Here is a 26932-nt window from a genome sequence, read left to right as displayed (position 1 = left end):
CAGGGACGGGTTATTAAAAACGGGGTGGCGAGCTCCGAGCCCCGGACTCAGCAGGGTCAGGATGCCAATAGGAGGCCTATGCCCTCAAGCCGCGGACATACAGTAGGGCGACTTGATGGTAGGCGGGCCTCTGGGTGTCCGTCTTCCAGTGCAGAGCCCAGAGTAGCGAGAGCTCCAGGCTTAAATAAGGTGGGGGCAGGACTGGGGGCAGGTGCACGTAATTAGCAAAATAAGAAAGAGCCGGAGCGCCCTTAAGAGGAGGGATTACGATCGTGACACAATGTATGCAGAGATGTTAAAGGACACCACTTTCTATATAGACTGTTACAGTACATAACACACACCAGATTACACTGCTACCCACTATAATGATTCCTGCTGTTCCAGTTGATCCCATCCGATTTTGGAACCTGGGATTCCTGCTATTTTACCATTAACATTCCTTGCAGAAAATATAACAACTAGAGAATTCTTCCATTAAAAAATAATTTACCCGGTGATTTCTGATTGGAATATACAGTACAGTAGGAAGCAGTGTCCAATAAACACTCCTGCAAGGTTTTAAAAACATTATGGATGTTTGGTTGTCTAAACTAAGAAGTTTTGTAGTGTTTCCATTAGCATGTGTAAAATGAGAAGCTCACTGCATTCCAGGGAAAAGAGATGTGACTTTCATACGACGTCCAGAGACAACACCCCAACCACATCTTGGCAGCCCTTTTAAATATGATGGAGCATTTCAAGAAAAAAGGGAGCCTTACTGTGTTCATTTTTCTGACATGCTTCTTGGATCTCCTAATGAAACTGCTTTACTCTTTTACTTTAACTGCTACATTTGGTAACACATTCCCATTATGCAGCAACAAAAGAAAACACTTAAACTTTCCAAATCATTGGCATTTTCTCTATTGTCTTCTAAATGAAATAGTTGTTAGAAGTGACTAAAAATACAAGCAAGGTTATTTCCATTTTGAATGTCAAATGTACTGTAAGTATACAAAATGATTATGTTAAACTTTTAAGGAAGAACACACAAATAACAATAGCCATAATTTATTTGTAGCATTATTCCTTTATATATGTTTTCTGTTGTAATCGGCACTGTAATTAACAGTAAGAGCATTGCAAGATCAATTTATCATGGAAGATTCCATGTGTTTGACAGTCTAGGGAAAAATAGATATTGGTTTTTTTAAATTGATTGAGTACAGGGCTAAATAAGCACAGCTCTTATGATTTAAACTAGACTGTGACAATGAAAAGTTATTCTTGTTGGAGGTGCAATGTCACCACACAGCTGGTAGCTCATCAATCAGAAGGTCTGTAAATAATCGCTGGGCCTTAAAGGTTGCAAAAATCTGCTGATGAACTGAACTGGGACGTCACACCATCTCCATTTCGTAAGATTTTTCTGCGTGGTGTTTGAAGAACTGATATTCTTCTAAATGCTATCAATCCATGTAAAACAAAGCATGATACATAATGTTTATTAAAGGCTGTAGTGCGTTTCTTGACCTAAAACTGTCTACGTATTTGCAGACTTGTTTGTCAAGAATGACGCAAAACTGCCTTTAGAAAAATTTGTGAAGAGAAAAAAATGTTATTAATACTTATAGTTATAATGATAGTGATAAATATTCAGTGTGTGATAACCTGTGAAGTCCCAGTTTTGTTTTCCAAACAAATACAAATCCCTCTGGAAGCACTCTACTCCTTTCAGTAAAAAGCAGTTTAACCACGTTATTACAAGTCAAAATGCTAGGCAAAGAAAGTAAAACACACTTAAACTTTGACAGTGTTAAAACAGGTGTTTCAGACATTCCATCCTAGTGTTAATCATCCTTTTACAATGAGAATATGTAATAACACACTACTTTCAGGGATGTCTTTAGATATGTATTCTCCTCAAACTTATTTCTTATAGTAACATGGTTATCAACAGCTGTCTGTCCCCATTTACACTTCAATAAAAGACCACTTATTCTGCTTCTCACGTCTTACTTTTCCTGTCTCTGCCTTATTGACATGACTAATATTATGGTATACTTTATGGTGGAGCTGACTATAGAGCATAGAAAGTAAGGTTTCTCTAAAGCAGCTGTATTTTTCAGTTATTTATACTCTTTGGTGTGTATTATCAGCACAAATTAAAAATCAATCTACCTTAATAAAATTAAGGAAACTGAATTTGCATTTTTATAAATGTGTGTCCTTGTCCTGGATTTATAAAGAAGAACCTCCTTTACATATGAGTCTGTTTCAGCTGCAGTGCTTGAAAGAACTACTTCACTAATTCACCATCAGCAAACCATCACATGGACAAGAATTTTTACCAATCAATGGCTCTTTCACTTGCTCAATCTCACATACAATTACCACAGGTGGTTTAAGACATTCTGGTTGCAAACACAAAACATACACAATTTAAGGGATATATGGATTATTGCACTGTTACAAGAATTTAAAACCAGGTTTTTAGCATATCTATTGCTGTTGTAGAAAATGTTTTAGTATATATTTCTAAGTCTAAATATGAGGCAGCCTCAAAGCTTGAAAGACGGCAGTATTTTTTTGGTTTGAAATGCTATTATCAGTCTTACTCGCAAAGGAATGTAAATGCAGTTATGTCCTGTTTCTACTAAATCCCCTTTGAAGTCTTTTGGGAATAGAAAAGTCTTCACTCATGTTCCCTCATCAAAGTGCATTCATGACATCCACAAAGCAGAACCTGGTAGCTGAAAATCTGCAGTGTCCCGGGTCACCAGTACTGCCTGGAATGTTTGCGCCTCAAAATTCCTTCTGGATTTGAAGAATCATTTTGATGTCCTCACAGTCTCTCTGATGATCAGAATCAGGCTGTAAATATCTTGCAGAAGTATGTGCTTGCTAGGATTCTGTTCCTTTTCTCAAGACGCTGCTGTATTTGTAAAAAGTAGAATGTACAAAAATGAGAAAAAAACTCAAAGGAGCACAAATAAATGCTTATTGAAAACTTATGGAAATGATTTTATAATGTACAGTAATAATATAATAAAATACTCAAATTTGTTAATACTTTTGAACTTGTAAAAAAATGTTTTCTTTGGTAGGAGGAACAATTCCAATAAGAATGAATTTCATTTTGGTTTATTCAATTTACAGTATTTGCATTTTTTTTTAAAAAAAAGCCTGAAAACAAGAGATGCTTCCAAAAAATGAAACAGTCTCTGCCCTTTCTTTGAAGGAATGGTTCTTGTATTAGCCAAACATTTCATCGAAGTGACGCCTTTATACTGGGGCCTACCCAGGGACTTGCTCTGGTATCCTTATAGATCTGCTGGAATGCTTCCTCTTTTAATGCTGAAGTTGCCCTCCCAACCTCTTGGACAGGTGTTGTGGCTCCGGATGCTGGGAGACCTCAGCCCTGAATCTTCAGACTCTACCGATGCATCAGAATCCGTCAGCGACCGAGTAGTATACAAGTGCACTGGTGACCTGATCATTCTAGATGGAGTTGCTGGGGGGCTCTTAAAAGATGGAGACTGATTAGATAAAGCTCTGGATCGGATGGTGGAGGGGCTCAAAGGCTGATGTCCGTGGGGTATAATGGAACCACCTACAGGAGATATGGAAGTCCCTCGCCCATTTAGTCCTCCGGGAGATGGACTGTTTTTCCTTCTAGCAGCATTGATAATGTTCTTGGCCAGCAGTCGACGGTTGGTCTTGACATCCTGCCCTATGGGGGACTGGCATCTGTCTTCCCAGGGCGGGGAGATGGGGGAGGAGCCCGTGGAAGGGTAAGGGGAACGCGAGGACGGTAACTGGACTTCTGTTGCTGGGTGGGCCTTGACCGCGGTAGACTCTGGGCTGCTGACCCGTGCAGACAGAGTAGGCGTCCAGGTGGCTGCTACAGGGACAGGCACTTTTTGGGTCTGCATGAAGAAAGAATGACATTAAAAAATTAGTGATAAGCATAGATAAGTACTGGGATAATAAGTGTGGCATGGTCTCTCCACAGACTTTCTCCAATAGCAGGTATTTTTCAGATTGAAATGTTGATGTAGCGCGTATTCCTTTAGGGACTATGTAAAATCCCCAAAGCTTTGCCCACTTTACTTGTGTTGTGATGTTTCGACCACAAGCACACTGATTTCACAGAATTCCAGAGCCCTTAAATCTACAAATATCAGGACAATGAAGATCCCCTATATCGAGTACAAAGTCATAAATGCATTGTCATTGAATCATCAGAAGTTTTGCTTTCAGAGCGGGAAACATAAAAGTCTTTAATCTTATAGGCCTGAAGAAGATACGGCAAGGCTGTAGATTACTTGTGCATGAAAACACAAAAAGTTTTTTAGAAGCAGAGAGGTTTGGATTGAACACAACAGCTGGATAATGCTGTTTAGTGAAGAGGGCAGGGAATGTCTTTTTAGCTGTGTCAGCCTGCAGGAAGTGGAGAGCTTAGCATAATGATTATACATTATGTTACAAAATCTTTCCTTCACGCTGACAAATGATGGAGGGAAAATATGCATCATCGGTAGCAAACCACTATTTTGACCAAATTTTATTTTTCTAATTTGTAAAGACTGACCAAATCCCCCTTTTACTGTAACTGAAAACATTGGAAGGAAGCCTGCATCTCTCAATCAAAAGGTCAGCTGAGGTCCTTTTGACCCTTTTTTGTATGAGGGATGTTCACCACCATTACTACTACTAAACAAACATTTTGAATTGTGTGCCTTACTATCTATTACTCTTCTCTTCATAATCAATAGACAGAACAGCAGGGACTTAAATCTTGTAGTGTTAAAATAATTTAATCTCAGAAGAAATAATAGAAAACAAATATATTGGAAGTGTCTTTTCGCAGAAAATGTTAAATACAAAGGGCTAAGATTTACACATTTGTCTCTGTTCTTAACTTTAAAAACTAATAATTATTCCTAGTTATTTTTAGGACATACCTTCTACCTTGCCAAGCTACATAGTAACCTTTGGCTGCCAAGACCTTTAAGAGCTATACAGTACCGTATGTGTCTGAATAAAGAGTTTTAAGAAATATCTTATATGCATAATGCTTGATTCCCAAATTTTATATTCCTGCTTGTATTTCAGCAGAAATGTTATCCTTTATCTGTATGTGATTACACATGGATTCCTGAACACCAGCCATTAGCAGGTTTTTATGTCCTCCTCAAATTACTGTAATGAAGCTCAGATTAACTCCATAACCTTTCCCATGATTTGTTTTTCACACTCGGAACTGTCAATCAGCTCTTCAGCGTGGAGTAGATATGCATTCCTGCAGCAGGGACGCTGCTGTTCACCATCTGACTGAACACATCTGCCTGACCACATTCTATTAACTGTAGTTAATGGAAACAGCAGGGACCATCGAAAACTCAGCCTCCAGGAGTTGGAATGGAATGTGCAATGATTGTCTTAATTTCAGTCAATGTTGAGTTTTGGCCTTGGTTAGGATAATGGCTTGCTGTCTTTTTGTGTTTGTTTTTTAAAAAAATCTATGTGTATCTTGAAGTCTCAAGCATTTGATTTTTTGTAATTTTACATTTAAAAAAAAACAATATAAAAAAAAAGATTTGGGGAAGCCAAATAAGTCTTAAAGAATAAAGAATAAAAAAATTAAGTCTTTCAAAATAAAAGAGAAAATAAACTTTCCCACATTCCATTCCCCCTTCCTTTACTGCCCTTTATTTAAAATGACTTCCAGACTTGACATTGGATCTAGAACTTAAGAATACTGGTAGTAAAATAAGATCAAGATCACTTGTTTGCATTCCTGTGTCAAAAGCCTTTCAACCTCTTTCTAGACACATTATGGGACATTTTTGTGGATCACTGTGTTTGTGTCCATTCGGCTTAGTTTGCCACAGATGCTGTATCTTTCTGATCAAGATCCATCCCTCAACACTAATGTCTTAAAACAAACTTCACAGCTAGTTGTTGTTAAGTCATAATTCATGGTTGAACTTTTTAAAGTTATCTTACACCCAGCGGTGAAATATCATGGGTAGAGGCAAAATGTGGAAAACATTAAACTATGAATGATCTCAAAGTGGAAAAAACTCACCACCTAGACACTATCAACTATTGAAGCTGTGCTTCAAAAGAGTTTAAAAAACAGTATAAAGTAAAACCAAACAATGCACCAACAAGATGAAAAATCCTGGAAGTTTACAAGTAGCTAAAACACCTGTATTGTGTTGCCAAGTTTACTTTAAAGGGACAGTGCTTTTACTGACAAATCTATAGCTTTTTCATTAATGAATAATTTCTGATTTCTGTTCTATACCAAATACACAGAAGATGGTCCATTCCTGAATCACTTTCTACTTCAATTAAATCTAAAGAGTCAATCATGTGAATCCCAGTTAAATCAGTCTTATTTACAGTATGTTGTTAAAGCTTAAATGTAGAATATGATATTACAATTTCTACAATAAATCATTCTGCAGTCCATACAACTTGTTATGACACCTTTTTCTGCATTGTCAGTGTCTTGATTATGATAAGAAAAGTTTTTGGGTATTCCACATCTTATACATCTAGAGAATGATGTCTGACCTCTTGTCATTCATCTTTGATATGCTATTGGATTTGCTATTGCTATTGGATTATTGGAATTTTAAACACTATGACATTTGAAATCTATTATAAATAGATTAAATATTGTAAATGACAAATAGTGTTCATTAAAGAGAGAGAGGAAAGAAAGATAGTCAGGAGAATTATGACGATTAAGCTTTAATAAAGAAAAGAGTTTTCAAACAGTTTCAAGAGTGAAATAAAATAAAGACAGGGAGAAGGTAAGACAGAGCCAAATAAATGCAGTTAAGACAATAAAGCAAAAAAACTGTTAAAGGAAACAAAAGCATAATACATCTTAAGTAATACTACAATATCTTTTAGATTCATTTTCCCAACAAAGATGGGTTTTGCAAACAGTCCCACAACCGAAGTGTAGGTGACCTTATATCATGTTTAAATATACAGTAGATAAAGTACCTGTACTTTTTTCACTTTATGTACTAATTACAGTACCTTTCACGTTATAACAAAAGACAGAATTAAGTCCTTATACTTAATTCAGACTGTAGATCTGAGAGTATCCTACTAACAATACTGCTATTTTACTATTATGTTCATATCATAAATAAACAACTCTAAGTAGGAACTTTACTATTATTTTGTAGTTACAGTATCAGCTATTTAAGGTCAATCTGATCAGTAACTTCTATTTTACGATAAATCTGATTGTATGTATCAATCTATAGCATAAAAAGAGCACAATTTTATTCTGTCATCTGCTAGTTTAGGTCTTCCTAATTCACTGAAGACCAGGTTCCACACAAACAGGCTGTAAAAAGTTTATAGCCATTTGAACTTGCTATAAAACACTTTAAAAGCTAATTTTAAAACTTTGTTTTCAAAGGAGTCATACATCTTCAAAATTAATTAAATTAAAATATAACATTTATAATAAAAATATTTGGAAAATAAACATAAATATTTGAAAAATATAGTGAACCCCTACAGTACCATGCTATTAAAAAATTAATATTGTTATCAGTTAATGGTAATTTGTTCTTGACCTGTAATACGAAATATTTCTAATAAAGTGCTTGCAATCTATGAATATTTTATCACTCACAGGCTTTTGTTACATAATTGAAAAGGCAGAAACTAAAATATGACTTCATATTTACTGATGTACTCCATCAAAATTGTGTAGTTTTATTACACAGAGCCTTCGAATTTTTTTTTTATTTTGCTAGCTTTTTTAGGAATTCTTTAGATTATTCATCAGAGTGATCTAATATAATGTACATCTATAGCAATTAGATGATTAACACAGAGAAGACTTCCTATCATGTTTGGTATGTAAATAAATGTTTTTCCAAGGAACACAGTGACAATAAAACCAACTGATGCCAGTGCACAAAGGAACATTTAAGAAGGGTTTTAAATGTTTTATCTTTCTCTTGAACCCTTGAGGGGACTTGTTAAAAAAGAAAGAAAAAATGCAGGCAAAATATGCTTTTATAGCACTATTTTTCTGTGTTTCACATTTGGATTTTAATTGGATTGAGCTATTTCTGTTCTGTGGCAGAATCAAAGTGAAACACGAAACTGGGAGTTCCCTCAATTCCTTGGGTGTACAAATTAAATTTTAAAGCATAAATCAAAAACCGAAGGAGCCAAGCCATCTGTTCAAGTAGTTACCATCACCGGCGCCCTTCAACAGGCAGCTAACCGAAAACAAATCTCGGAGAAATCTGGACTGCATTACTCACACTTAAATTGACATTACATTCTAAAGGTTGTTTCGGAGCATTTCAAACTCTCTGGAAAATGTTTCAAAACACATAAGTCTATACATACGTATTTAATCAAAAAAAATACTATTTTTTGTAAACAACTCACAATTTCAATTATTTTGAACATAACTTGCCACTGCATTTATTAACTAGCACAATATGACAATAACTGATGCTTATTAACTTCAAAGAACTGTTACTTGTCATATTTTGACATAGCCAGTATTTCAGATCCCTTCGTATTTAAATACAAATTTTGATTCACAAATGAATAATGTTAATCGGCTCTGTTTACTAGAACAAAATTGAATTAAAAATATTGAATTTTGTGTATTAACCAAAGCATGAGAAGGGAAGAGCAGCCAATTATATTTCTGCTTTTCCATCCAAGCTTGCTGAACAGACTTCCCATTTATTTCTACAGCTGCAGAAGTTCACAGCCTTTTGAAAAAATATTTCCCTAATAATACTTAACCTGGATACTAAATGTAAATCCATGTAGCAGAATTTCTTTCACCCAGCACACAAATGTCAGACATTTGTTTACAATTTTAACATCTTTTTCAACTCCTTCTCTTCTTTTTTTTCCTTTTTTACAAGAAAAGGAGAGACAAATTGTGCAGGTGATTGGTTAATTGCTTATGACGATGGCTCACTCAAGAAAGAAAAAAAGAGAAAAAGTATGCCGACGTATGGATTTTCATTTTAAAATATGATACCAAATATCTTTCGATCAGTGCGGTGCAAGCACTCGTTCATATTTTTCGATTAATTAAAGAAAAAGGAAGGCCTCCACACCTGTGGTTCAATCCCTGCCTTCTTGGCAGAGAATGTAGGTCTTGGTGTCTGGATACCAGGTTTTGGTGATGATACCCGTTCTGGAGATAAAGCAGAAACTGGGGAGGCTATATGGACAACTTCTGGCTCCCGACTTGGTCTGAAATCCACGGTTCCCACTCCATTGACTGGGCTAGGTGGTACCTGAGGAGAAAAGCCTTTGGTTGCTCTAAAGGGTGCTGGGCAGTTGAAGAGTGGAGAGGGTGAAGGAGGAGACAGCGGCAGAGAAGCTTGTCTTGTGTAAGCCTTATCAAGAACCATGGGTTTAGGCGGTGGTGCTGCCTTGGGTAAAGAACTCATTGGGTCTTTGGCTGGGTTGAAGATGAACAGAGAGGAGTTTAACTGATAGGGCTGGTGCTTTATGATGTCCATCTCTTTCTTGGTGCAGCCATTTTCCACCACTGACCTTTCCTGGTTTCCATAACTAGCAGCAGCCAAAGATCTGGAAGTCCTAGACGGGTTCGGATTGTAATGGGAAGAGCTAGCCATGGCTTTAACCCGTCCTGGCATGTTTGATGGAAATGTCCAAGAAGGTGGCAGGGACATAGTCGGGGATGGGGATCTTCCAACATTTTCTACCATCGATGGGGCTTCTACAACGTACTTCTCCATTCTAGACTGCCGTTTTGCAAACAGCTCTGCTCCCTTCCCTGCCACGTTCATCAGGCCTTGAGCTGGTTTGGGCTCAGACCGAACTCTTGCTCCTGAGCTCTTCAAGCACGTAGACCATTCGGGTACTTTGACTTCCTCTGAATCTGCTTTGGTTTGGAAGTTGGAAGCCTCAGCACCGAGAGCCAAGAGTTCCTCATCTTGTGTGTGCTCGGATGGCTGCTTTTGCTTTTTCTTCTCGTCCACTCCTTGCACCAGGGACAGAAGCTCTGGATTGGGGGCCAGTTTGGGCTTCTCCTGAAACGTGAACATCGACTTTCTGGTTGCCCGACGAGCAGCGCCTTCTTCCAGAATCCCCGTTTTGACAGGCACTGACTGTTTGATGTGCTGAGGCACAAACGCCGGAGTCAGACTTGCACCGATGTTTGATGTGTACTGAGGAGATGGTGAAATGACTCGGGACACAGGGGGGGGATTTGAAAAGGTAGGCAGAGGGGCAGCTGAAATTGGAGCTAGTGGAAGAAGATCTGTCACTGGACTTCTAGCCTCTGGTGACCGTACCATAGCTGGTGAGCCAAATGGCTTCGCTGTTCTGTTGGTGATAGCCGGTGGTTGTTTAGTTAGACATAAGGTTACGTCTGCAGTGCTTGAACATCCATTCTGAATTTTTGCAGGTTTGACCAAAGAGTCAGTGCATGTCTCATTTGTCTCAGTTACCTCTAGCCCATTAGCTGGCTGGTCTGTACTAATATTATAAACATCACTGGGAGGCTCATCTTTAATTTCCGTGCTTGAACTCTCACAAAAAGGCTGCACTGGCAATTCATCTATCCCATCCACAGGGAGAATCTCTGGCTTGCCCAAGTGATCTGTATTTTCCACCTCGTGGATACTGCCAATTTGTTCCGCCATTGTTTCAGTCCCTGTATATTTTCTTCCCCTGGGACACCAGTTGGTCTTTGAGCTACTGCTGCAAGGGCTCGATTCTACAGTTGTTCCTTCAGAGCACTTTTCTTCCCATGTTACAGAGTTATTATGGAGAGGTCCTTGTGTCTTGTTCCCCCCAGGCTGCTGCTGGACTCCTTTTCCAAAGCTGACCAGAGTGAAGGCATTCACCCTTTGCTTCCGCCTGTTGAAAAGCTGCACTCCCCTGGAGCTGGAGTTGGTTGGTATTGTCAGCTGGGCAGCTATGATCTGACTCCTGTCTCTTGCTTCTTTCAGCTCTTTTTCAGATAAACTGGCACTTCTGGAAAGGTCTGCAATTAAAACAAAGAGGGACCTCAATAAAACAAACAGGGAGGAAGTTCAATTGATATAGAAGGCTGCAGTAAACATTTCAGGAGAAACATAATGGTTTAAAACAATGTGGAAACTTTACAGTTCTTAAATGCAATATCTAACACAAGGAAAAAAGTTTAAATTCATAAAGAGTATTTTTCCTTAAACATTAAACTTAAAAATATTGCTTTTTAACTGCTTCTCTGGCAGCTCCAGTATTATTTTTTATTGCCTAAGCTCAGATGGTCAATGTACATTGAGCATGTTGCTCGCTTTATTCAGAATAATAATTCTTTTCAACTACAGAAACAGTTGTTTATTGGTTTCTTTGCAGCAAGAGAATTTTTATACTTCTTTATTTTTAACTATGCTGAGCATGTAGTGAGTGGGAAATCAAGAAGGGGGCATTAAAGGGAACTCTAATCCAAATCAGGAGGCTGTTCCTGGAATAGAGAAGCATCGTCGTCTGTGCCCTGTAACAAGTCTGCGATGGTAAACAGTCTCTCTGCCAAAGTATTAGATGCTTTAAAATGAAGGATCAAAGATTACAACCTACAATGTTAAAATGAAAAGCTAGCAGAGCAATTGTTTCATTTAGTCTAGAAAGTCACAACTCCCACCACCCACACTTCTCTGGCTACAGCTCTTCTCCATTTGCTAACTTCAAAGAAAACTAACTGCTGTCACTAAGCAAGTCAAATAATCAAACTTTAATACCATTCCAGAAGCCGATCCATTACATCTAATGGGCTGTTATTACGAACAGTCAAGTTTTGGGGTCAGGTAGCACATTGTATTTTTAGGAGTGCTTTGATGAGCACATGTTTTAGCATTCAATGTGAACTAATTTTGAGTTCAGATTTTGAGACATATTTGTATGCATTGTTAATAGAGCCCAAAATTACACACCTTTACTTAGGATTTTTATAAAAACAGACCCTGTAGAATGGGAATGTCAGCACTAGAATAACAACACAAAATAACAACCAGCTCCCTGTAGAATGCTATGTAGTTATACTGCATTATTAATGTATCACAACTGTAACCAGATACCCCATGGACTAAAACCTGGTGCTCTGTACTTTCCTGTAGATATTGAGATAATTACATGAATACATAAGTCCTTGGAAGTGTAAATCCTATTAAGTGCAGCACAAAATGGAAAGTGACATAAAATAATCCAATATTATTTTTTGAACCACAAGAAAACTGGCCACAATATACATAGTATCTTAAAATATATAAACCAATTATGTCACTGTATTTGCCTCCCACATATACTGTATGAGAACATTGCTTGCTTCACTGCATTAAATTAACAGTGTGTTACAACACAGCATTTAAATATATTTAGATTAAAAGTTCCTCTCTAGACATACTATTTTTAAATAATGTTAACCAGCGCTGTTGTTCATTATTTTTGTTGTTGCCAATAAGTAATCTCTTGGATTTGGTCATAAGTGCTTTAAGGGAAGACTACTATTTCACTCAACAAGTAAAACATATTTTCTTCTTTCTAAGGGAACGCTAACCCCAGCCTCAGCAACAGTCACGTTTGTGGGTTTAAAATCTCTCTGCATTCATTTAAAAATCTGTCAAATCCATTTATTCAACAATGCATTGATTTCTTGTTGTTACCTATACTGCCAATGCTATCTGTGCAGTTATTTCCTCAGCCATCTGTAGTAATCCATCCCAGGACATTCCATAACTACCTAGAAGAGTGTTGCATGAAATCCTAGCATGCCGTCAGAACTCCAGTGCCTTCTATGCCAAAAATGAGCCGTCATATGTTTTCCCTAATCAGTCCCTCTATCATGGCTTTCATAAGCAAGGAAATCTTTTAACTGGAGATAATCCGATTGAATCATACATCTTAAATTGAGTCAACTACTGATTAAAGACTAAAAGCTAGAAAAAAATATTAGAAGATCAGTCATTGCCTAAAACAAAAGAGATATTCAGGAGACAAATTAAAATGGAGCACTTCTTAGAAAAAAAGTACGTCAAAACAAATAAGTGATATAAAGAAATACAGTTTATTAATCCACTCCAATGCAGAAGTGTAGGCATAGTGTGAGTCAGTACTAAAAGCCCAAATCTAAGAAAAGGAATGCCTTTGGTTCTTCAGATGTCCTCTAGATAGTAGTGTTGATGAATTGCCGGAAAGAAGTACTTCTGTTTTCCCTGAGGACAGCAGAAATTAACAATGCATCTTATGTGGTTGTCTGGCCTGATGGTGTCTAGTCTACGTTACAACAGTTGCCTGGAGAATATTAGACTGAAATATTAGAAGCTGCTTCTTACACCTTTGCTAGGCCCCACCTCCCTTACCCTGTCTCTATACTATACTCCCTGAAATAATTTGGAATTTATTTAGTGTCTTCAATTTTTTTACTTGCTCGTCACCCTAATGCAACAATCATGTACTGTACCACTGAGGGTGAGCTATTCACAAACCTATTTCCTCTTTTCCCCAACCACGCACAACCTATTACAAAAAATCAAAGAAGCTAATCCCTCTTTTTACAATTTAGATGAACTGGGTACCCAAGCATCTAAGTTTTCTTTTAAGTACGTACAAGCTAGGCAATAGGCTCGGATCCCTAACCACCTTGGTTCACCTTGGAAACAACTGTGGAATGTTTTTTTTTAAATAGCAGTATAAACAGATGCAGCTGGATCCTTTTTTTTTTAGGCAGAGAAGGACAGGACTTATGCTGCATTGCAAAACATTCTCTGGCAACACAGGAATGCTTGAAAAAGGAATTTGCATTTGTTGAAACGTTTGTGTTTTCCACACCAAATAAGGCTGTTCTTTTTCAGACAAGAGGCAACATTTTATCTATTATGTGTAAGTTCTTGCTCAAAACAAACTCAATTAAAAGACCCTCTGAGATACAAATGAAAGTGAAATATTCTTCAACTAGAAATAGAAAAAGACCTACTGTACCATGCAATGTCTGGTTAGTACTGATCCAAGAACGTGCCAGCAGTTCTGTTCTTTACCTCTTCTCTGTATTTCTTACCTAATGTGACAGCTAGCCTGTTTGCAGTTATCTAAAACATGCAGTTAGCTCAGTAAATCTCAGGAATTCATATGCCCTCCTCTGTGTCCAAAATGAACCTGCTGATCTTAACCCCCCCCCCCCCCCCGCTTCTTTTATGAACTGCAACAAAACCATGGAAGAAACGCTATCTGATGCTGCCCTGACCTAGCCTAGAATCGTGCAGCTCAGGCTTCCTAATGCCCTCAGACCACTCACTGGGAATGGCTGAAATGTCAGCCCTCAGGAAATTACAGCCTGAGCCTATACTCTGGCTGCCAGCTCAACAATGCCAGGACGGATGGCAATCAACAAAGTTTATAATACTGTGATAAGAGAAATATTAATGGACTACAGTAGGTTCTCTATCTGTACTATACATATTTCTTACAGACATGAAATAAACAATAAAAACCATGACATGTGTAATATTACTTTATATAGCATATGCACCATTGCTCTTTTCCAGATACACTTTACACCTGTTAGGAAGTAGAGTTAGGAATAATTTTCTACACCTGATACTTGAACTACAAAATTGGATTAAAGCAGTGCATGTGACAGATGTATGAGGGCACATACAGAAGAAACAATATCATTGAATGTGATCAATGATATTGGAGCAATATCATTGAATGTGATCATTGAATGTGACGAACAGGTCATCCGATTAGCACAAGCTCGAAGCAGCCAGCTTTTTTTTTGCTATGGAGTAGGGATACTGTAGCATTGTGGTAGCACTTAAACAAGCCTTCAGAACTTCATCAGCACTGGAATTGTTTCACAGCAAGCTAAAACAAAAAAGAACATTCTTTACACAATGGGTAATGTTCCGTCTTTCCTTTATGATCAGAAAAGAAAACAAAACAGCTAATTTAGGAAAACACAATTGTGCAGCAGATAAGGTATTAGGCCACACTAACAAAAGGGTGTTGTTCTTGCTGAGGTCTGAACAAGAAAGAAAGTTTCTCAATAAACAAACTGTAAGGTAACACAGGATGTGTGGCTAGCTTTATTGGAATCTCGTATGTATGACTAAGTCTCTCACTCATTCATTCTTAACCACTTCCAGTATTGCTAATTCCTTCCCAAATATACTGGCTGTATGAGGACACATGTAGGATACATGTCACCGAGTGCAGAAGAAAAAGTAATAAGAATGTATAACTGGACTTTTTCGTAATCTGCAACACACAGATCTATAAAAAAGAACATACAAACTGATCTTTTTATTTATGTCAAATGTGGGAAGGGATAAAAGAAGGGTGATCCCTGAAACTGACATGCAGAAATCCTAAATATTTAAAATGAAAGTACAATATGAATATATGCAAAGGAACAAGTAATAGGTTTATTCCATGCTGGAAAAAAAGAAGAAAGAAAACACAACGTTTCGGCCGTGGAGCCTTCTTCAATACGAATATATGCTCAGTCTGCTCTCATTTACTCTCCACTAGGGTTTAATATACAGTAGGTCCTGAATATTTTGTACCTTTGCCAGAACCATGTAAAACGACAGAAATGAAGAACATGTTTACAGAACCACGTCATGCCCTAAATCTATACATTTTAACAGTTGTAATTTCTCCTTAACTCTCTTGTTAACTATCAAAGTTCAATAACCTTCTTTACATTTAACAGCTTGTTACAACAACAGACACACTGAGTCCTTTATAGCCACACAAGAAGGCCCCAGGCCAAAAATGAATTTCATAGCATGTTCAACACGTGTAAGATTTATGGGAAAGAAAACATCAGCTGGAATAGTGCACTAGTGTCTCGCAAATCTTTTGGTGTCCTACTACACTATACAGCTGTATAGCTTATATAAAGTATTTATGATATATTCACAGTAAATCATGTACATACATTGTAAATCATGATTAAGTATGTCCTATTTAATGTGCTTCACACTGTTCTCCAATGTGACTTACATTTGGTTGTAATTATACAGCTGGTTAATTTACTCGAGCAATTTGCATAAAGCATCTTGCTAAAGGGTACCAGAGTATCCTGCCAGGTATCTGAACCAACAGTTTTCCAGGTAGACATCCTGAACTCTATCCACTGCTCCACACTTTTTAATAAGGTACTGTATTTTGTACCTGGTACACCTTTTAATAATGTTTTTAAAATTCTCTTATTTGTGTAAGCCTGTTTTTTTTTTCAGAGGATGAATTTTAAGATGGTAACCAAAAACGTTCCACATTGAAAAACAAATGTTAATGCAGAACAGTAATATCTGATTTTATTACGTATCAAAATGCCAAAAGGCTTGAGGTAATGTCTGAAATGAAGGTACCAATTTATTCCCTTTCACTAAATTACACAGCAACCTGCAGACTTGTTCTTGCAAATCCAAGTCTTTTTATCACATTTCAAGGGTGCCCCCTTATAAAATTAATAAAACAATATTTTATGGTTGTCAACTTGTGGGCCATTCTTGTTCTGCAAACATTACATTGAACTTTAAAATATTTTTCAGAAGTGCTTTAAAATGGGAATTTTCAACCTTGGTTTTGGTCCTAAAGTAAGGAAACAATGCAAATCATTTTTGCAAATCTTCCTGAACCTTACAAATGCCGTCTTTCTAAAATAACAAAGTGAATAAAGTACTGTATAATTATCCGTTTCCATACATTGTGTATTCATTTGAACATAAAATTGAAGTTACACAGTGCTTCTGGAACTGTTTTTAAAAAACAGGCTTATGAAAATCTTATAAAAGTCTATGCATTATTCAGTATGTTGATTAATACCATTTATACAAAAAATAAAATGCTTTCTTTCTATTCGATTTCCACATATTGTAAGATTACATCATGTTACAATTACTCAAAATAAAACTTGGAAAACATCTTCATGCCATCAATTCCAAAACTTTGTGCCAGATCCTCTTCAGTAGGATTATAGCTTTATGGAAAAAGGTGCTGCTCCATAAGTATGTGTTAAACCCCGTTATGTTATGAAACATTTGCTGTAACAGTCCAGACTGCTAGGAGGGTTACGCAAACAGAATATCCGGTTTCAGATGTTTTCTATTGGATCTTTTCTATGAGACAGTTGGATCTAAACAGGACTGAAACCCAGTGTAACCACAGGACACACTGCACACAGGCCTGTGCAATAATTTAGGAGAACAGGAAACCGGCTTTGATTTGAAATTATTCATTTGCCGTCAAAGCGCACACATAGTGTTCAGCTCACAGCTGAAGTAATTTATAGTGTTAACAAGCTGAAAAAAGGCATTATCACTTTCAAGGGTGACTTCGCAAACTTCATTGTCTTTTTCCACATGCAAGACTCTCTAAGGTTGCTCCTATTTCTCACATAACAGCTTACATCGGTTTCAAAAGCTATGCTAGTACTCAGTTGTTAATTTCATAATAAGAAAAGAGTAAGTGGGAAATGTACATTATGATAAGAGCAGGCAGAGTTTAAAAATGGTTATCAGTGTTGTCTGAATTGCAACTCAGGCTTTCTGGTTTGGAAGTTGAATGTTTAGTACATCACTTGCCACATGTGCTTTGGCTGGACATGAATTAAATATGAAAATATTTGTCCCCTTTCACTAAATTACATAGTAACCTGCTATGTAATGTGAATTACATAGCAAACACAGCTTTACCTGCTTTCCCAAAGCATTCAACAAACCTTTCATAAAACACCACAGCATTGAAATGGTGTCCATTAACTTTTCAAATAGATTGTACACACTGAAATAAGCCTAACTGCATGGTACAAAACTGCTTATTATTGTTTCAAACCTATTGAAAGTAAACATTGTGGACTATCATTCAATAGCTGCCATTTATTTTTTTGAGCTCTACAATTTAAAGAATAATTAGCCATCACCAAAGTTGTGAGTCTGCTTTTGGAAAGAACAATTTAAAACACAAAACTATGAAATTTTGGAAGTTACAGATCACAAGCATGAACTGAGCATATTCTGCCATATTCACAAATTTCGGGCTTTGCAGGTTGGCTAGAAAAGTATTGAAATATTAAAATATTCTGTGTTGTGATGAAATAATACAAGCAATGGGTCATCTCATTTTGTTCTCCATTTTTCCGAACTACAGCTAATCAAACAGAATGTTAATAGAGTCTTTCTAATTGGTCAGGTCACTATCTTCCAAAGCCTGTGAGAGAACACTTCATGATTCCTTTAAATAGTTTTACTCCACAGGACTTGATTCTTAGCCTGTACAGAATACGCTCATATTCAGCTTTCGAAGTGCTATCTATCGTGGGAGTTTGAGACCCGAGATAAAACGCTGGTTAACTTGTCACTGGACAAGTGTCATTTGGAATGGTTGCAGTGGAGACGAACGTTTTCGGTCATTAAAACCTTTAGAAAGAAAACAGATTTCTTGGGGGGTGTAAGGTGCGCCATTTCATGATGTTGAAATAATACAGGTTAGTCCGGAGGTCAGCATCTGAAGAGCAACAAGCATAAACTAGTCGTTACCAACTGCAATTAAATATTATAACTGTTTGAAAAACGTAATACACTAATTACTCTGAAATAGCATCGTAGACACTTTACCCCCTTCTTAAGTTATTTCATGATGTGCTCTTGTACTTCTTTGGTTTTAGAATTCAAATATATCTCAAGTATAAAAGGTCCATATTAACATTGTGCTGCTAATGCTACTAATTAGCAATACGATTGGGGATAATACCAACAATAACGAAACTGACTGAACTATTACTAAACTGTAAGTAACTGAAAGTCGATAGGGAAATTTACTGAGACAAAGCACCTAACTTTCCTGTATACATTTGTTTTTATTTGTTACATAGAAAATATTACCAACAACAATTATCTGTTATAATACCCACATTTCAGAGTTGTGAAGGTCTTCTCAGAGAACGAAAGGTATATAATGTACTACCCAACACTTTTTTAGTGAAAAGATGCTTATCTTTGACTAAAGCTGCTCTTGAAATTAAACTCCTAGATGTCTAAGGTCTACATTACAAATAAAACCAAAAATGTTGACTACTCCAGTAAAAGCTATCATTAAGAAGATAACTTCATTCGCTTGACGCACAGAGGTACAGTACTCAAGTTCATAAGAGACATAAGTACTGCTTACAGGTAACATTCAACGAACCTTTTCACATTATGTTGCAGCGAGTTCCCGATTGTTTTAATAAAACACAGTGAGTAGTACTACACTGATTTATTTTACCAAACTCTAATAATTTGAAGTCGTTCGCCGTAAAATGTTTTTACACAACTATCGAAGCCTTACTGCCAGCCCCATCATTTACTGTATGCAATGAGAAAACGCATTTGGTATTAAACTGGACTTTGCAAACTTCTTTCCGTCCGTTTCGGTCAGTAGGTCTTCATACCAGGACTGCATAAGGTCTTCCATTATACTTTTTATGTTTCTGAAAGATACCTAGTTAGAATAATGATCTCCCTTCTTACCTTTTATTCAGTTAACTCCGTTCTCTGAATAAAACTCTCACCAGCTTTTTCAATTTAACTGTATAGCTTTCCTCCACACCCCCTTTTTCAGCCGGAGAGAGGATCGTATTTCGTTTTCATAGCGAATGGCAGCGTCCGTCAAAAAGCTCTTTCGGTTCTTGAACACTCTTCTGATCTTGATATCATGAACTCCAGCTCCGACTTTTAGAACTGTCTATAGCACTATCGTAGTTATCTATCATCTGTGTTAAGATGGATGGATGCCCCAAGGTCTTAGTGCTATCGTTTTCCCTTTAAATATATTATCTTGCCATTGTCTGGCGAATAATTATAGATGTAAACGCCATTATAAGCTTTTCGTTATTTGTCGTTCTTTAATTTGAAGGAGTTACGTATTTGTTTTTTCTTTCATTTTTACTTTTCTAACCACAATGACTGCAGGGTATTAAAAAGTCATTTTAGTCAGGAAATCCCCACAGTTCCCCGCAATACACCGTTCCCCGCTCCTACAAGATTCAGCTTGTCACAACAGTGTGTGTTAAGAAAAGTTTATTTTAATCCTGTCGTCTTCGTGTTTATCAAGCCTGAAATAATTAATGTCGAATATTTGAACACAGGATCAACGGTATGCTCATTACACAGCGACTCTGTGAAATGATTAAATTCTATTGCTTTGTAAAAAGCTTCAGGTACGAAGTGATGTCATTGCACTTTCCAATCCTTATATCAAAATAGTTTAGGATTCCAATAAAATTATTTTTGTGAGGGCAAGTGACAGGAAGCAACCCAATGACAGGGGAAAAAAACACAAACAAAAAGATGAAATACTGCTTGTGAAAAGCATGGCCCTTAACTTTTCTGAACTAAATATACTGTAGGTTTACTCTCTTAAATGAAAAAGCAATGACTTCTGAACTCGAAACCCGGATCTTGTGAAGATAGAGTACTGAAATTTTGTACCCAAAAGATTTCAGCAGTGAGCAAAAGCACCATACAAGGCAGAAATATCCCAGAAAATGTTTTTTCTCTTTGGACTATTTTAACTCTTTAAACTGCTGTTATATTTTTCTTTGTGTGAGAATTCTATTACAAAGTATTGCATTTATCACAGTGAAAAGACATTATTGCAGAGCATACGAGATAAAAAAATGAGAAAGATGGGCAGATTTCTCTACATTACAGGCTGCTCAGCCTATTATATCTACCACTGAACTCTTATTCAGCTCATTACAGAAGATTCAATCGTAAGCACCTAATATTGAATCATGTGTTCTCCACCAACTATATACTGTATAATCTGATACTATTAATGCTATACCTGTATATTACTATTCTGATACTATCGTATGAATAAGCTTGTATATATCTGAAATCAAAATATTTTTATATTATGAGAAAAAGTGATGAAAGACAATAATGTAAATCGAATCGGATGGAGAAGAATCATAATTGATCTGTAGATGTCTTGGGTTAATTTAAAATCATTGGATTATATTTCAGTTCAACAATCTCCTGATTTCTAATGGCCTGTTTCTAAAAGCTGTATCTCTGCTGGGCTTTGCGTTAATGCTTCTTACGAACAGTAAAATATAGTAGAATATAGCAGAAATCGCTCATCGGGAATTGCCCGATACCACCATTCAACAGGAGTTACAGTACAGTACGTTTCTTTATTGTCTCAAATGGGAAATTTGCTTGGATCATTTAAGTGGTATTATTAATGAGTTCCATATAAAGTTGAGTTAATCACTTGACTAACCAAATATATGTCAGACAGGATCATTTAAAAAAAGTAATGTAAAAATGTAATGCTAGGCTTTGCTTTAGATACCAAGGATACTTCAAGGATACTTCTGCACATTTAAAGAGATCTATAAATGGATTTATTCACTGAACACCGTATGAAACTCATGTTCATATGAAATAGAAGCAAAAAAATGAGATTTTACTATTTGGATTTAGATCATCTATATGGAACGACAAACATTTTTAAAGGTTTCAAAGTCAACTGTGAAGATCTTCATCGGTTTTATTTAAATCTTCTGCGTTCGGCTGCCCTCTAGCGTTCACAATGTGAAAGGTAAGGAGAGCTCCCCAGCATACTGCTGAATGCGAGGATTTAGAGGCTGTTTAAAGACATCTGGCCTTCTGAATTCAAACTAGTGATCTGCGGCGAGCCTACCCAGTTTAAAGACTGACCTTTGTGAACCTTAAGCAGCAGTCCACTGGGAGTGCAGAAGAATTTCCTTCCTTTTAAAGGGCAGATATTAAACTCTGATGCAAACGTACCTTGGACTTTGGTCTCTAGGTGCAGATAGGATTCTAGCCCGTACTGCTTAGGAGAAGAATTTGAGCACTCTCTGTGCTGCTCCAAGCTGTCTGTCAGAGGAATGATCCACTGTCAGGTCTAAACTTTCAGACTAGGAGGAGGCATTCGGGTAGAATAACATCAGCATTCTTGCAGTGCAGCAGGGAGAGCAAGGAATTATCTGGAACTGTTGATAGCAAAGTACTAAACTGACAGATTTGTGTTTTGGATGCACAGATTCCCATGTGACACCCAGTTATACACAGCTCCTGCTCCATTAAGCTCAAACCCTCCCCTCTAAAGAAGAGGCCATTAGATAAGGAAGACATAAGCTTTTTTGTACATGGTCACCATGTTTAGATATTGCTGTTTAGGAATCTGTCCAGAGAACAAACAGCCAGATACATTCTGGGACTGAAAGGAATGTTCTACACTGGCAGGCTGAAGGTACTGAACCTTTTTAGTTTTGAACAGAGAAGACTATAAGGGGACTTGATAAAAGTATTCAAAACCCTCAAAGGCTCTGGCAAAATGAAGTCAGCAGAATGCTTTAAGGTTAACAGTGAAACAGGAACCAGAGGACACAGGTGCAAACTACAGTATGTGGAAGTGTGTTTAAAACAGAGAACTTCTTTACCCAGATGGCCGTGGGAGTACAGAACAAGCAGCCCAGCAATGTGCCAGAAGCCAATACCTGGGCTTCTTTCAAGAAGTGGCTGGATCTATTAACCACTAACTACCAAACAAGTCATATGGGCCAAATGGCCTCTTCCTGTCAGTGACCTTTCTTACAAGTATGTTCTTTACTTAGGTAACAATATCAAACTGGTTTGCTAAAAATAGGTATTTTTTTCAAGTAAAAGTAGATGCATGACTCATTTTGGGTACCATATTGGCTGTGCTGATGTGCCATGTAAGATCTTTCAGCTAATCTTTTCAGCATGCAAATGGGACCACCTCATATTTTCACTGAATTTCCCTTGTAAAACCACGCTGTGAAAAGTGTTCAAATCTATTGTTTGCTTAGACATGACAAAAACAAGCCAGAGCATTCGTATTATCCATTGTTCAAGCAGACAATTCATATTTCAATTAAACCCTCTCTGATTTTGTGATCAACAGATAGGGGCAAGCTGGAACATTTTCTATGAGCTTTTTCATTTCAGTCAATTGCAATATCATTAGTTTCTTTGAAAGCTTTTGTTTTGAATTATGTCTAGCCATGCAATGGTCTCCTTGATATGTTTTAAATAAAAATTTTGAGTAGGCTACACGAGACATTTACACAATTTTGCCAAGCGCAAGATCTTCCCGATGTATACGGTTTATATACCAAATGATTGCATACAGTATATGAGGCCTCCAGAAGAAGAGGAACCTGCAGGTTTTAAATATCTTTCAATTAGCAAGTGATAAATGGCTAGAAAACAGGTGATATCAATTCTATCCAAAAAATAGTTAATTTTAATATGTCATTAAGTTCAGGTGCAATAAAAATAAAAAAGACCACTGAGAACTGGTGTTGCCCTCCCAGATATAAAAGATAGTCAAATTAATACCTACATTTATTCCCAATCCCAATTCCCAGTGATGTTTTTTAATGTTCATCATTCAAGTGAATTACAAATGTTACTCAGCAGTTTAGAAGACTACGAGCTGGATAATCTATCATAGTTCTTTCCTAGCAAATATCCTGAAAGGTCAGACATTTGTAGTCTAAGATGGTTTTATGAAGTATGGTGAGAACCCAAAAGCTTTTTTGAATGACGGCATTCATGTTTTATATTCTCTTTCTGACCGCAAGGAAACAGATGTTTTGCTAAGTATCTTGAATTTTGGGCCTTTGTGCCAGTCAAAAATCTGTTTTCTTCATTTTTTTCCTGCCTCTGTTCTTTTTAGTAGGATTAAAATTCTTTCCTTATGATGGGATAAAGCATTATACATTATGTCTATATTAACTGACATTAATGTTTGATGTCATTGTCCATATTCATTAGGAATGCCAATTAAATCTTTGTTAGTTTAAATCTTACAGATACCAGTAACATTTACAAAACACATTCAGAAAGTATTTCTGAATTCAAAGTATTTTTGCAAAGATATCAAGTATTCTTTCCAACGTGTTTTTTTGTCATTTAGCACTGTCATTATCACTAATTCTTGACTGCCACTGAAGATGGACAAATGCATATCAGTGGAATATAACAGTCCGAACAGTTTCAATACTGAAATTGTCAGGTGAGTTTCAGAACTGAACAGATTTCTAAAAGAATAAAGGCATATTTACTTGTTTTTCGTCCTTGTTGATTGGTGCTGGCATTGACCACCGGTTTCACCCTTACCACCTTCCACTCCTGGTCCTGAATCTCCTCATTTCTGTTGCTCCTTCCTTCTTTCCAGGGCGGCTCTGTTACAGCCAGTGGCCTTTGCCTCTCTTGGCTGGGCTTCTTGGTCCAGCCTGCCGCTGCAGAACTGGGACCAGTCCAGCTCATTCCTCTCCTGATGGTTTGGTTCGCTTTCTTGTCCTGCTCCACCTCTTTGTGTTGACTCAGTGCTGTTGAAGACCAGGTGGTGGTTTGTCGTAGTCCTTGGTTTTGCACGGTTTTATTTACATCAGGTTCTGAAGCAGGACTCTCTGTATCCCCAGATAGGCCATAGCCTTGTAGAGGAACGCTGGGTTTTAAACTAATGCCACTCTCTTTGCAAACGTCCCCAGCTTGAGCAGGAGACCCTCCAGCCACATCAGGATGCACATCAATTTTCAACATTATGGAGTTTTTTGTTCTTCAGGGCTAGGTTTATAAAAAACGAATTGTTCTGTTTATTGCCGATTTCTTCTCTCTGGCTCCCGTTAAAGAGTGTTTGATAATGGAACAACAACAAGAAGAAGATAAATGCTAAGAATACTTTCACATCATCATGCGCTGTTTTTGTTTAAATCTAAGAAGACCTCCCCTAAAATCCCAGAGAGGATAGTTTGGAACAGTTCCCACAAAAAATATTGCCATCAGAATTGCTTAACATTGAGTGTGCTCTACTTTGGTTCCTGTAAAGGCCAAACTAATTCCACTCTATTTGCTTAAAACAGTGCTGAATGTCCCAAATACAGGATGTTTTTGACCATCATGTCTTAATCCGGTAGCAGGCACTTTCATAAACATAAATCTGGCCTCTATTGGAAAGTCTCCTGGGTAGATTATCTTTCTTGCTGCATACAGAGTAAGAATGAACTGCTAGCTCCAGTAAATGTTAGGAACTTCTCATTACACTTTAAACAAACCACAACAATGTTTTAGAACTTCCTGTGTTGCTGTTTTTGGTGTGTATATGTCTGAGTGTATACTGAAGTTAGAAAGGTCATTTTGAAGCCTTCCAGATTTGTTTCTTTCGCAGTTGGTTGAAGGCTACAGCAGGCCTTCACATAAAATGAGCAAACAGATTTGCTTCCTATCCTTGTTTCAAAACTTTTTGTAAAGTTTGAATACAGATATTTTTCTTTGTTCACTTTCTATAAAGAAGTGTTTTTATGTAAGTATTTTCTTAATAAAACTGGCAATTACTTCTGGCTGCGAGTCAAGAAAAACAGCCTTTGAGGGGCTGAAAAAAAAGAGTATCTTTAGCCTTAATAGTGTCTTTCAAGATCTTAGAAACAGTCCCAGGAGATAAAGGAGACTGTAGTGGTCACATCAACATTTTCAATATGCCAGTGCTTAACTGCTTAAAATATTTTGTAGTTATAATTTTAGTGAAGATAAATGTAGACAATCATTTTAATTTCGATAAACTATGATTTTGTTCTTGCTGGGTTTATGTGTGATTTCTATGACCTATTCACTTCAAATGCAATTCTGATTCCATGGGTCACTTTAAATTCCTCTGTTGTCCTGAAATGCATGTCAAACCGTTTACTTTCCTGTAAACAAGTGGAGGGATCAATACTTCTCAAGACCTCCAGGTCGAGGCCAATGAAAGGGAGGCAGTCATTGTGAAGTCATTTGGTCTGGTTTTGTTTTGCTGAATGTCTTTCTTCTTGTTTTCCGCTGTTTTTTTGTGCTCTGTGGGTTTTCTAATAGAATCTTGTGAAGACTGTCCCCAGATGGTGTGAGGGTAATGAAAAAGTCCCAGCTCTGGGAACTGGTTGTTGTTGTTTTGGTACACCCGGCCTGCACTCTGTTGTGTAATTCCACTGACTCCCACTTAGCAGCTACCTGTAAACGAAAATAAGAGAGAAGTTGGTCCCTGCTGAGGCATATTTTGATAGATTTTTTTAAATTAATTTTTGAAGCTAGCTTCCTTCATGAAATGCCTGGATGAGATACTCGGATCAATAAGCTACTGTACTAAATACCAGATGGGCTAATCTAAGAGCCAACAATCATTTCTTAATCTTATGAAGAAAAAGTAGCAGTTTTTGAAATGAAATGTATTAGAATAAAGTTGCAGTCTAAATTTTCATTTATCATTTCCCCAGTGAGGAGTGAATAGTTAAACTGGTCAGTGTTAATTTTTGTTCATATTTAAATGTTATAGAGGAGTAGCATTTCACCTTAATCTTTCAGAAAATAGTTAATTTTGAAGCATACATCAATTTAGAGTTTTTTTAATAATACAACAAGTATATCTTAATATATTAAAGAAGCTATAATTCAGCTTCCTTCTGTAGAGACATTGTATGAGAATGAAACTGAAAACATACTCTTAAAATGAGTTAATTAGTGCAAATATGTAAGAGCTCTGAAATTGTTTAATTTCCTTGTTTTCTGCTGGGACCCACGAAAGAGGAGATGTTGTATTTAACAATGCTATCTCAATGCTTAAAAAAGAAAACATTTGCCAAAGGGAGTGACTGGAGTTTCCCGTAAGTTTGTTCTAGCAAGACAACACATTAAGTCCTTCTACCAATTACTTTCCAAGCAGAGTGATATATCTAAATTAACAGTCCGCACATACTTTGTCAAAAAGAAAAGGGAGGGACGTTTCCTCCAAAGACTGTGGTCTCTCTGTCCTTCTAATATGGTTAAGATTATTTTTAATGAACCCTTCCCCCTGCCAAATAGCACTAATCTCCTCCTACACAAATATTTTT

General features: G+C 37.0%; 1 protein-coding gene across 1 annotated transcript in view; it reads right to left on the bottom strand.

Moving 5' to 3' along the window:
• Positions 1-1037: 1037 nt before the first annotated feature.
• Positions 1038-26932, bottom strand: part of synpo (synaptopodin) — a 32985-nt gene continuing 7090 nt past the window's right edge. The window contains exons 2-4 of the mRNA XM_088932693.1: positions 24134-26054; positions 9123-11026; positions 1038-3911 (exon numbers count right to left, since the gene is read on the bottom strand). Of these exons, the coding sequence (XP_088788819.1) occupies positions 3306-3911; positions 9123-11026; positions 24134-24614 (2991 nt within the window). The 5' untranslated portion in view covers positions 24615-26054 and the 3' untranslated portion in view covers positions 1038-3305. The remainder of the gene's footprint in view (positions 3912-9122; positions 11027-24133; positions 26055-26932) is intronic.

Source organism: Atractosteus spatula, chromosome 14, assembly GCF_055471065.1.
Source record: "Atractosteus spatula isolate fAtrSpa1 chromosome 14, fAtrSpa1.hap1, whole genome shotgun sequence".
Classification (NCBI taxonomy): Eukaryota; Metazoa; Chordata; class Actinopteri; order Semionotiformes; family Lepisosteidae; genus Atractosteus; species Atractosteus spatula.
This window is presented reverse-complemented; position numbering and strand designations above follow the sequence as displayed.